This window comes from Chrysochloris asiatica, unplaced genomic scaffold, assembly GCF_000296735.1.
Source record: "Chrysochloris asiatica unplaced genomic scaffold, ChrAsi1.0 scaffold00024, whole genome shotgun sequence".
In the NCBI taxonomy this organism is placed as follows: domain Eukaryota; kingdom Metazoa; phylum Chordata; class Mammalia; order Afrosoricida; family Chrysochloridae; genus Chrysochloris; species Chrysochloris asiatica.
In genome coordinates, this window is record NW_006408542.1 from 15,926,661 (window position 1) to 15,939,876 (window position 13,216).

A 13,216-nucleotide genomic window follows, 5' to 3' on the forward strand; every position below is an offset into this window, starting at 1 on the left:
TTAACAACAACACCCTCTGCACTTAGCACAGGTCTGGCCGAGTTGATTTTTAGTAAATATTGGTATCGAAAATTTGAGAGTAAGGACAATTTTTTAAAATGTTTTATTGTGAATTATGTGATAGTTTACATGCGAGAACATTAGTTTTACATTCATCCTATCGTATATCATTTCATTGTCATGGTTACAGTCCCCTCCATGCATCATCCACCAACCCAATGGTATACACTACAAGCCTGCCAATCCATCAGCACACAGCCTCTCTCTCTCTCTGTGTCTAAAGTCCCCAACTGCTCCATCTCTCCACGTCATCATCTCTGCCTCCATTTCAGGCATCACTGCTTCTCTGAGTAAGGTCCCGCTCTCCGCTCTTCTTCCTTGATGGTCCCAGGGACCTCCGCTCCTAGACTGAAAAGTTAAGCACTCCTCTCCTTGCTACAAAACGTCTACCTTTATATTTCCAACCCTCACAAGCAGTCCTGATAATGATCATTCACTATTGTATCATAAGAGACTTATCCGCATTTCCTTTCATCAGCCCCGCCTAGCCTAGACAGATTGGATACTACTCAGTGGAGATTCTACCTTCTTCCACGCCCTCTAGATCTAAGTTCCCTCTTGAAAGCTTACTAAGGAAAAATTTTTTGTGGTCATTAGCACCTAATCCTTTATTCGTTTTTGTTTGTTTTTAATAATATAGACATTATTACACATAGTTTATTTCTCACAATGTTCCTAACAAATGAACATTATTCAAGAACACATCCTATACACAGATAAGAAGCACACGAAATGTTTTAAATGAGGCACAACAAATCCAGTAATATCAAATAATGCATGCAAACTCTTATTCACTGCACAGACTTAAATTTAATCACTTGTTTAAATGGCAATAAAAATACAATCTTTTATGCTCTTGTGCAGACTATACAAGAGGGGATATTATTGCCATATATATGATTTTTATACTAGGCAGTTTTCTTTGATGAGTTGTACCCACAACTCCAGCTACAGAGGCTGTGCTGTGTATTTTAGAGGAATTAATGTTGTTAATTAGAGACTTTACACAGTTACCACCACTGGCACTTTTCACCATAGTTTGTATATATCACATGATCATCTTATATAGCATTACATTAAAAAAATATATATCTGAATCACAACTTATTAGACAGCTACAATGATAAAAACTGGTTGGTATGGGTATAAGGAAAGATACGTGGATCAATGGAGCAGAATTGAGAACCCAGAAGTAAATCCATCCATGTACCTCCAGCAAGATGGATTGACAAAGTGGCAACATCAATGGGCTCAAGCATGGCAACAATTGTGCAGTTGATTCAGGAACGGGCAAGTGTTTTGTTCTGTTGTGCATAAGGTTGCTATGAGTCGGTACTGACTCAATGGTACTCTAACAACAACAACAACAACAACAACAACAACAGTCAGTTGATCATTGTCAAAGGGCCCAAAACACACTGGATGGGGAAGTGATAGTCTGTTCAACCAATGATGGTAGCAAAACTGGAACTCCATTTGCAGAAGAGAGAAACAAGACCCATATATCAAGCCATATGCAAAACAAACTATGTGGATTAAAGACTTAGATGTAAACCCTAGAACTATCAAGATAATCAATGAAAATCTAGGGACAAAAGATAGGGACTCTAGTAAATGACATAAACACACTATTAAACATTATATACACCAACAATAGAAGACAAAATAGATAACTGGAACCTCCTAAAAATTAGATACTATGTGCATCAAAAGATTTCAACAAAAGAGCAAAAAGGGAGCCCACAGACTGGGAACATTGTTTTGCAATGGCATATCAGAAAAGGGATTAATCTCTAAAGTTTATAGAAAACTACAACAAGTGTTTTAAATTGTTGAAGAGCAAAGATGTCAGCTTGAGGACTAAAGTGCGCTTGACCCAAACCATGGTATTTTCAGTAACCTCATATGCATGTGGAATTTGGAAAGTTGGACAGTGAACAAGGAAGACTGTAGAAGAATTGGTGCATTTGAGTTATGGTGTTGGAGGAAAATATTGAAAGTGCCGTGAGCTGCCAAAAGAACAGACAGATGTGTGTTAGGAGAAGTGCAGCCAGTGTACTCCTTGGAAGCCAGGATGGTCAGACTTTGTCTCTAGTACTTCGGACATATTATCGGGAGGGACCAGGTCCTGGAGAAGGATATCATGTTTGGTAGAATGGAGGATCAGAGAAAAAGAGGAAGATCCCTAGTAAGATGGAATGACACAGTGGCAACAGCAGCAGGATCAGGTGTGGCAACAATTGTGCAAGACCAGGTAGTGCTTTGTCCTGTTGTTCATAGGGTCGCTATGAGTCGGTACTAACATGATGGCACCTAACAACAACAACAGCACCAAGAAGAGACAGCCCAATTAAAAAATGGGCACAGGACATGAACAGACACGTCACCAAGGAAAACATTCAGTCAGCCAACAAACATATGAAGGAATATTTATGATCTTTAACCATTGTTGTTGTTAAGTGCCTTCAAGTCGATTCCGACCCATAGCGACCCTGTATAGGGTTTCCAAGTAGCAGTTGGTGAGCTTGAACTGCCGACCTTGCAGTTCAAATGGCTTTGCAGTCTGGCGCATTAACCCACAGCGCTACACCAGGACTCCCTAGAATTAATAGCACAGCTGAAAAAGAAAAACAACCAATGCTGATTAGGGTGTGGAGAGACTGGGACCCTCCTACTTTGCTGCTGCTGGTGGTGGTGGTTATGTGCTGTATATGTGACCCTGTATAGGGTTTCTGAGGCTGTAAATCTTTACAGGAGCAGAAACCTCATCTATCTACTGCAGAGCAGCTGGTAGATTGGAACTGCTGACCTTGTGGTTAGCAGCTCAGCTCATAAACCACTATGCAATGGGACTGTGAAATGGAGCAACCACTGTGGAAAATAGTATGAAGCTTTCTCAGAAAGTTGAAAATAGGAATACCGTATGACCCAGCAATCCCTCTATTGGTATATATCCACAAGAAATATGAGCCAGGACACGAGTAAATATATGCACACTGATGTTTGTTGCAGTGCTATTCATATATTAAAATTCAAAATCATAAAAAAAAAAAAAAGCCATGCTTTCTGGTCATTAAGAGAGAGGTGGAAACCCTGAGACAATGACTCTGTATCACCCTTCAGGCCTGGAACTGAACTCATGCCAGTGTCTCAATTTTCAGCCAAGCAATAGACAGGTCCATAAGGGGAGCAATAGCGCTTAACGGGGTACACACTCCTTAGAACAACCATTTGAGATAAAAAGAACAGCAGTTTCCTAAGGACAAAAAGTTCAGAAGGCAGGAAGAGTTAGGAAAAAGGAAGGGAAAGATAGGGGAAATGTAAGGAGGAAGTGGGATAAATGATGTAACGTTGTAGGGATTGTAATCAGTGACATGAAATGACATGTGTATGCATCGCTGAATGGTGTTTTAGGGGAGAAATGATCCCAAAGTTAAATACATTTTATAGAGTCCCTTTTATTAAGTCTTAAATAGACTAATGACCAGACAAAGACAGACGGATCATCCAGATGAGGGACACCGTGAGAGCGAGAGGATGGTGGCATCCAAAGGACTCATGTCCATATGGCCTACTTACAGGCACAGGAAATGAAGGAATTTTGTCACAAAACCATGACTGGTGGAAGATGAGTGCATCAAAGTTACAAGCCTTACCACAGAAGAGGGAAAGGTAATACTGTAGATTACAAAAGCTTGTATGATTGGCCTTCAGACCCTCATTGTATGACTTTATAACCATGCTACCCTAGTACTCCAGTTTCCTTTCAGGAGCACACCTCTCTTTCAGATATACTCTGCCTGAGAGCAAAGCTGCCTCTCCTTGACTTTGGAAGATGAGTTGTCCGAAGTGTGTAAAGTACTGATGATGGCGTCTGACTTTAATGACAAGACTCGAGATGGAGTTAGTGCTCTGACTGCTGGCTGCAGTCATTCCAGCTCAAATGCCTTCGATTTTAGACTCTAAAGCAATGGAAATTTGATTTATCCCATAAACCTTCACCCAATTCAAAAAGGTTAGAAGGTCAAAAAGAAAGAAGAAAATCATCTCTCAAATAGAAAAAGAAAATTTGTGGACTATATACAATGTCTTGAATACTTGTGTGGCACTGTAGGATAATGTACTGTACTGTAAAGTCAGTTTGAATTGCAAGGTCAGAGGTTCAAACTCACTAGCTGCTCCTTGGAAACCCAGTACCGGGCTTCTGTGAGTCGGAACTGAATCAAAGGCATGTAATGACAAACGATGAAATACAGTGTTTAAAAGGTTGGTATTTTAAATGAAATATCTGAAAAGATTGCCTTGTTGCTTTTTCATTATTAGAAAAGGTACACTATTTTAAAAATGTTTACCAAAATCAGGGTCTTACTGTTATCATTGACAACAGTCCACCACTCATCTGTCAGTTGCCATGCGGTGGGGACTTGTGTGCTTCTGTGATGCTGAAAGTTATGCCACCATTTTTAAAATCACTTTATGTTGTTGTTAAGTGCTGTTGAGTTGGTTCCAACTCATACCAACCCTCTGTAGGGTTGGATTTGAGCCACTGACTTTATGGTTAACAGTCCAGTGCTTATCCTGTAGAACCACATGTTGTTGTTAAGTACCATTGAGTTGATTCCAACCCATAGCGACCCTGAACAGGGTTTCCGAGACTGTAAATCTTTATGGGAGCAGAAAGCTTCATCTTTCTCCTGTGGAGCAGCTGATAGTTTCGAACTACAGCGTATCCTATAACACCACATGTTGTTGTTGTTAAGTGCCGTTGAGTTGGTTCCGACCCATAGTGACCCTGTACAGGGTTTCCGAGGGTGTAAATCTTTACGGGAGTAGAAAGCCTCATCTTTCTCCCGCGGAGCGGCTGGTAGTTTCGAACTGCTGACCTTAAGGTTCACAGCCCGATTCGTAAACACTACGCTACCAGAGCTCCTTGCACATAGATGTATTTAAATACCCATGATGGACAGGTTTCAGTGGAACTTCCTGACTTAGATCAGGAAGAAAGAGAGACAGACTGCTTCTGCATGGTTAGCCACTGAAAAGCTTATGAATAACAGTGGATTGTTATCTGGTAAGGTGCTGGAAGATGAGACCCTCAGGTTGGGAGGAACACTAAATATCGCTGGGGAAGAGCTGCTTTGTCAGAGTAGAGTTGACTTTAATGACAGGAATGGAATAAATTTGGAGGACAGCGACCTGGTCAACATATTAGAAGAAATTCATATTTGTGCCTATTCTAAAATATGAAGAAATTCATATTTGTGCCTATTCAACAGAATGTGGAAATCAGTGAACGATATAATCAATATCATGTGCAGGTAAAAATTTTCTAAAGATAATTAAAAAATGTACATAAACAGGGACTTGCCAGAAATTCAAGCTGGATTCAGAAGAAGATATGGAACTAGGGATATCATTGCTGACATCAGAAGATTGTTGGCTGAAAGCAGGGAATACCAGAAAGATGTTTACTTGTGCTTTATTGATGCAAAGGCATTTGACTTGTGCATCATGACAAACTATGGATAACATTGCAAAGAATGGGTTTTCCAGTACACTTAATTGTGTTCATGAGGAGCCTATATATAGACCGTTCAAACAGAACAAGGGATAGTGAATGAATTAAGTCAGAAAAGGTGTGCGTCAGGGTTGTATCCTTTCAATTTACTTACTCAATCTATGTTGTTGCTTTGTTCGTATCATTGTGTTGGTTCCAATTCATAGTGATCCTGTATAGGGTCTCCAAGGAGTGGTGGGTGAGTTTGAACTGCTGACCTTGTAGTTAGTAGTCCAGTGCTTATCCTATAGTGCTACATCAGAGCAAATAATCTGGGAAGCTTTTATGAAGAAGAACATGGCATCAAGATTGGAGAAAAACTCATTGACAACCTGCCATATGCAGACGATACAAACTTGCTTGCTGGAAACAAAGAGGATTTGAAATACTGATGAAGATTAAAGAGTACAGGTTCTGTATAGATCGTACCTCAATGTAAAGAAAATGAAAATTCTCACAATTGGACCAGTAAATAACATCATGGTAAATATAGAAAAGACTGAAGATGTCAAAAGTTCATTTTGTTTGGATCCACTATCAATGCTCATGGCAGCAGCTGTCAAAAAATCAAATGATGTATTGCGTTAGGCAAATCTGCTGCAAAAGATCTCTTTAAGGTGGTAAAGACCAAAGATACCCATTTGAGGACTAAGGTACACCTGACCCAAGCCATGGTATTTTTAATCACCTATGTCCATGTGAAAGTTGAGTAATGAATAAGGAAGGCATTAGAAGAATTGATTCATTTTAATTAGGGCATTGGAGATGGATATTGAAAGTTCCTTGGACTGCCAGAGTAACAAACCTGTTTTGGAAAAAGTACAGGCAGAATGCTTCTTAGAAGCTAGGATGGCAAGACTTCATCTCTCTTACTTTGAACATGTTGTTAGGCGGGACCACTCTCTGGATAAAGACATCATGCTTGGCAAAGGAGAGGGCCAGTGAAAAAATGCACTGATAACAGTGGCAGCAACAAGGGGCTCAAACATAACAACAATTGTGAGCATGACGCAGAAACAGCCAGTGTTTTGTTCTGTTGTGCGTAGGGTTGTTACGTGCGTAGGTTGTTATCAAGTTGACTTGAGGGCACCTAACAACAATTGACCGTTGTTGTTGTTGTTGTCAGGTGTCATCGAGTTGGAACCGACTCATGGTGACCCCATGCACATCAGAACAAAACAATGTCCGATCCTGGGCCAACCTCACTACCGCTGCCACACTTGACGCCATCAATGATGCCACCTGGCAGATCCATCTCATTGGGGATCTTCCTCTCTTTCTCTGACCCTCCATCTTACCCAGCATGACATCCTTCTCTAGCGACTGTTCGCTCCTGACAATATGTCCAAAGTATGAGAGACGAAGTTTAGCCATCTTGGCCTCCAAGGAGCACTCTGGCTATACCTCTTCCAAAACAGATCTATTGGTTCTTTTGGCAGTCCATGGCACTTTTAGTATTCTCCTCCAACACCACAATCCAAAGGCATCAATTCTTCTACGATCTTCCTTATTCATTGTCCAGTTTTCACATCCATATGAGGTTATTGAAAATACCATGGCTTGGGTCAGGCGCACCTTAGTCCTCAAGCTGACATCCTTGCTCTTCAACACTTTAAAAAGTTCCTGTGCAGCAGATTTGCCCAATGCAATACATCATCTGATCTCTTGACTGCTGCTTCTGTGATCCAAGTTGATCCAAGAAGACTGATAGTTGATCCAAGAAGAATGAAGTCCTTGACAACTTCAATCTTTTCTCTGTTGATAAGAATGTTGTTTATTGGTCCACTGGTGAGTATTTTTGTTTTCTTGACATTGAGATGCAATCCATACCAAAGGCTGTACTCTTTGATCTTCATCAGTAAATGTTTCAAATCCTCTTTAGTTTCAGCAAGCAAGGTTGTATCATCTGCATATCGCAGGTTGTTAATGAGTCTTCCTACAATTTTCCGTAGTCATCAGAAAAGGCAAACAAATAATTCAACAACTTATTACTGGGGCACAAAAAAAAAAAAATTAAAGAAGTGTAAATGGTAGGAGTTCTGGTTTTTTGTAGGATATTGTAGGATAAAACACTGGACCACAAGGTCAGTTTGAACTGCAAAGTCAGTGTTCAAATCTACCAGCTGCTCCTTGGAAACCCTATACAGGATCACTATGAGTTGAAACGGACTCAATGGCACTAGAAATAAATCATCTTGGATCTTATCCAATGATAGTCCAAAAAGCAAAATACCCTTTTATAATTATTAAATTATTCTAATGTCAAGGTAATTACACTATAAATTACTAAGATAAACATTACTTGAGAGACTTTTATAGTTAGGAGATCTCATGATCTGCAAGGGGATACTCAAAAGAAATTAACAAGCAACATATTTAGGGAAAAAAAACCCATGTCTTTATGTACTCTATGCCCATGAAAGACAGTTATATAAAATTAGATAAAGTTTTATATAAAATATAAAATATATAATTAAAAGAACAGCTTTCTTGTGTGTAATATGTTCCAGAATCATCTTGTACAATTCCTGCCATTTCTCTAAAGGGAGAATGATACAGAGAGTCAGCAATAGGGGAACTAAAACCAAACCGTCTGCCATATTTGTATTTGACTGCTGTCTTGTTCTGAGTCGTGTTGCTTACTTCCTTCTTTCCTGCTGAATGTTTTTTGTTGATAATTTCTTAGTGGTCACCACATATATTACAGTGATTATCATCTGAGCAACAGTTAATATATAATCTTACCATAATAAGTCTGTTGCTATTTTGCTTGTTCTTTCTTCATTTCTATTGCTTATGTTTCCATTAATATCAATATACAACTTCTACTTGATGTTTTTTTGTTTTGTTTTGTTTTTTTACAAGTGCTGTCGAGTCAGTTGTGACTCATAGCGACTCCAAATAGGGTTTCTGAGGAGCAGCTGGTGAACTTGAACTGCTGACCTGTGGTTCAAACCAACCTTGCAGTCCAGTGCTTATCTAACTACAGCGTCACACCAAGACTCCTTAGGGGAACTAGTTTCAGCCAAACTGACTAGAACTAAATCAAGAAATCAAATGATGTTTTGCATTATTTGCGTCCTCTGACTCCCAGACCAGGTGCAGAAACAAGATCCTGTGGTAGGAACTGTGCTGGCTCCATGTCTAGCATTATGTGTAGGGTATGAGAGTGAGGAGCACCCTTGATGTCCTTTCTTTTGTCCTATAATTCAGAGCCAGAACATTGCTTGACTTGTACATAAAGTTTGCTGGAGATGCAGATCAGAAGCAGCCAGTCAGGAAGCACTGGGCCTCTCACCTGTATGTGCCTGAAGCCGGACACGCGTAAAGGCCAGTCATTCCCACCAGCAGTGGGAAGGTTTCATCTCCACAGTCCATTTGGAATGTCATAATCTTGGGGTCTCTGGCCCTAGGGGCCTCCCCCAGGACTCTTCACCCAGGCCAGCAGAGTGCAGTGTGCATTCCTTACCTCCCTTCCCTTGCTTGAGGGGCTCAGTGACCAGGAGTTGGTCAGTGGTGGTGATGGCAGCAGCTGCAGTGGCATGGGGACAGTTCAGTAGGGGGCTGTCGGGCATGTGACAGCTGTGACAGAGCAAGTGTCCTTCCTCATCAGTCAGCTGCATCTGGCAGTCCTCAGAGTGGTGGCACTTGAAGTGATAATCCCCCCATGGATAGCACCTTCACGTTGCCTTTCACAGCTGTCTGACGGGGAAGGATAGGTTGGCTGCAGGCTGCACACTTGTGGCCTTAATTTTTGTGGTAGTCGGTGACATAGTACACCTGGCTGGAGAAGTCCACTGTGAAGGGGTTGCCATCCGGGCACTTGCTGCCAACGATGCGTTGGGAGCAGTCTGGGTGTTAGGACTTTCCTATGCCTTAGGATCTTCCCCAGAATCAAGTGACCAGAGACACAGCATTTCTCAGCTGCCTCTTGAAATCCTGAAAACAAATAACCCTCCTCAAAGTACACAGTCTTGACAAGTTTATTTCTTAAAAGTTGATGTTATCTTGTTTGTGGGATTTAATTATTGTGTCTGTTGTTATTGTTGTTCAGTGCCATCAAGTTGGTTCCGGCCCATAGTGACCCTGTATCGAGTTTCTGAGGAGTGGCTGGTGAGCTTGAAGCACCGACTTTGTGGTTCAAACTGACTTTGCAGCCCAGAGCATTAACCCACAGGGCCACATCAGGACTCCAATTATTGTGTTTATTCCCTGAAAATATTATATACTTGGACCTTATGATTGCCCATGTTTGTGTAGGGATGCAAGTGTTTCCTTAGTGCTCTTGCATTTCCATTTGGAGTACTCCCTTGAGTAATATTTGCAGGGCTGGTCTAGTAGTGACAAATTCCCTGAGCTTTTGTTTGTTTGGGAACATCTGGATTTCTCCCTGTAGACAGTTTTGCTGGGTAAAGAATTCTCTGTTGAAAGTTGTTTTCTTTCAGTATTTTACATACGGCATTCCTCTATCTTCTAGCCTCTGATGTTTCTGGGGAGAAATCTGAACTGCTTATTATGAAAACCCCTTAGTGTATTATATTGCATTTTCTCTTGTTGCTTTCAGAATTCTCGCCTTATCTTTGGTTTTCAAGAATTTTATTAGGATATGGTGTGGAGCCGATCTTTTTGTGTCTTGTCTTATTGGGATTTACCGTAATTGGTCTGAGACATTTGCTCTGATTATATCTTGGAAAATTGTTTCCATGGTTTATTATTGTCTTGGTGCTCTGGAATGCTGATAATCCTAGTGTTATTGTTGTTGTTGTTAAGTACTGTTGAGTCAGTTCTGACTCATCGAGACCCAGTATAGGGTTTCCAAGGAACAGCTGGTAAGTTTGAACCACCAGTCATGTTGTTCAAACTGACCTTGCATTCCTACGTTTATCCTACAGCAATTTCTTAATTTAACCCCATAGTTCTCTTTGAGTTTGTTCATATTTCTTTGTCCTTTTCTCTTGCTTCTCTTGAGACTTGATAAGTTCAAGTTACTTTATCTTTTAGTTCATGTATTCTATCTTCTGTCTGGTTGAAGGTATTGCTCAGTGTTTATCTTGCTTTTTTGGATTCAGTTGTTTCGTTTTTCAGGTCCAGTGATTCTCTTTAGGTTTTAGCTTTCTTTTTTTTCTGTTTTTAAACTCCATGTTGAGCCTCTCATTTTGTTTCACTGTTTGTTATCTGATCATTGCTAGTTTGTTTTTAGTGTTTTTTGCTTTCTTTAAATATATTTAGCACCAAAGTCTGAAAATGATCCATTCTTTGTATTGTTTTGGACTCCATAGGACAAATATCCTCTTCATATTTTGGTTTTCACTGGCTTTCTTCTCTTATGATTTTGTCTTTTACTATTTTTTGTTGTTGAACTTCCATTTTGTCATCTTTGTTTATTTACTTTACATTTTTTGTTCTGTTTTTGTGAGAACTTTTCCTGATTGATTTGCTGGTGCCAAGTACCTGTGAGCAACTGAGAGTCTGGGGCCTGCACCTGGCAACTGCCCAGAACATTCATTATTCTGCCTCCTCAAAGACTCACAGCCATAGGAAGCTTATGGGGTGGCTCCACTCAGCCCTAGAGGATCACTGTGAGTCCCAATTGACCAAGCAGCAGTAGAGTTGGTATCCACTCATCAGTACCACTAGAGGGCACTCTTGTCCTGTGGGTTTTGGATGCCTGATCTCTGGAACTCAAAATGCCTGCCTAGGAAGAGCAGAGAAGTGTAGCTAGCTGCAGTCACTGACATCAGACATAGGGCTTGACTTTCCTGTGTCAAAAGTAGGGGCTGTCTGTGTTTTCCTCTCCCTTCACAGTTCACCCACAGTGTTTCACTGTGGGTTGTTTCTGTCTGTGTCATTGTCAGTCTGAAGAATTCCACTGGCCCTGCTGCCCTTACTGTTTTTCCTGAACTGAGTGCCCCTGTGCCTTGGCCCTCAGTGAGATTCACTTTCACCGTCTTGTAGTACCACAGCCACCCTGAGTCCATTCCCAACATTCTGGTCCTCAAACTCTTGCAGCCAGTTTGTTCTACCTTGAAAAATAGGGGCTTACTCAGATTAGCATCTTTTCTCTGCTCCCTGTTTGAGGTGTTTCCCCAAATGGCGTCAGTGAGTCAGCACTCCTGATGTTGGTGGATAGGTTTTCCCACGTTCTATGCCAACCCTATGCCTCCTCTCCCTGGCTTCTGAACTCATCCTGATCCCCAACACCTCAGCTGTCACCTGGAGTTCTTCCATCCCTGTCTGTGCCTGTTTTCATTTGTTGTCCAAGGGCTAGTTGCTGGGGAGTAAATGAGAACCTCTACTCACTTGGCCATCTTGCTCTGTGCCATCCCCAAGCTCACTTTATATAGATTGCCATCTTTTAAATAGTAGATTGGTAAATCTTTATTGTCTTTTTTTTCTTTGATGACTTCAAGTACTGTTTTAAAAATACTTTGCTCATCTTTTTTGTCTTCACTAGGAGGTTTGGTTTGAATGATTTTATCTGCTATGATTGCAAGTGGGAATTCTCATACTGTTTGAATTTTGAGCACTTAGTATATGTTTAACCATAATATTTGGTTCTATTTAAAAGGTTCTGAGGCAAAACCACCTGGATGATGGTCTTCGGCACCTATCTGTAAGAAGATTTGAATCATTTAATCTGTTTTCAGTAACAGAAGCCCCCCAAAAGGAGACAGAAGAGGAAACTGGTACATGGGTCCAATATACAAGTGTCTTCTATCCTGAATACAGTGTCTCCTTAAGGTAACCATTGCTGTAGTTAAGCTTTGCATTTTTAAGTATTTTCTCCTGTAAAAAAATATATTTGAATCAGAATGTCATCATTCTGTTGAGTTTACAGGCAATCTTTATCAGAACATAGGTTTTGCAACTTAGTATTGGGAGTCCTGGTGTGGCACTGTAGGATAAGTTTGGTTTGAACTGCAAGGTTGGTAACTCAAACTCACCAGCCATTTTTTCAGAAACCCTACCCTGTACATAGTCACTATAAGTTGGAAGCAATTCAATGGCACATAACGACAACTTTAAAAAATCCTGTTGCTCTGACTGGGTGTTGCTATATTTTCAGAACTAGAGAAAAAAATCCTCAGGAATGCAGTGACATGTGAGCTAAAGTGGGTTGTAAATCAAAGAATTTATTTAATCATTTGATCCTAGCATTAGATTAGGAAACAAATTAAGTCTCTTTTTGAGGCATGCATAAAAGGCAGAAAGGAAAAACCAGGATTTTTCTAAACTACTCTATAAGTAGTAGTTCCCTAAAAAATAATGCATTGGCATTTTACCCATTCAAGTTCTATCACTTTCAGAAGTAGAGTTTTAAAAATAGGAGGAGAAAATTCCACTGGAAACATTGATATTGTGAGAAGAACCTAGACTTTTTTCACTTTGAAAATCATTAGAAAAGAAGTAAGAGAGTTTAAAATGGAAGTAACAAGATACCACTCTTACTGAATTCATTTTCTTTCACAACGATGGTCTGGCATGTTGCAATATTACTGTAGGTGTTTGAGTTTACACAACCTGCCTTTTCTGACAGGATTTCATGTTTTCAGAGAGCAGAGCAGATTTATAGTAGCTATAAGACAAGTAAATCACATA

General features: G+C 40.3%; 1 protein-coding gene across 1 annotated transcript in view; it reads left to right on the top strand.

Moving 5' to 3' along the window:
- Positions 1–13,216, top strand: part of CAMKMT (calmodulin-lysine N-methyltransferase) — a 604,620-nt gene that overhangs the window by 5,459 nt on the left and 585,945 nt on the right. The window contains exon 2 of the mRNA XM_006839413.1: positions 12,186–12,358. Coding sequence (XP_006839476.1) covers positions 12,186–12,358 — 173 coding nt within the window. The remainder of the gene's footprint in view (positions 1–12,185; positions 12,359–13,216) is intronic.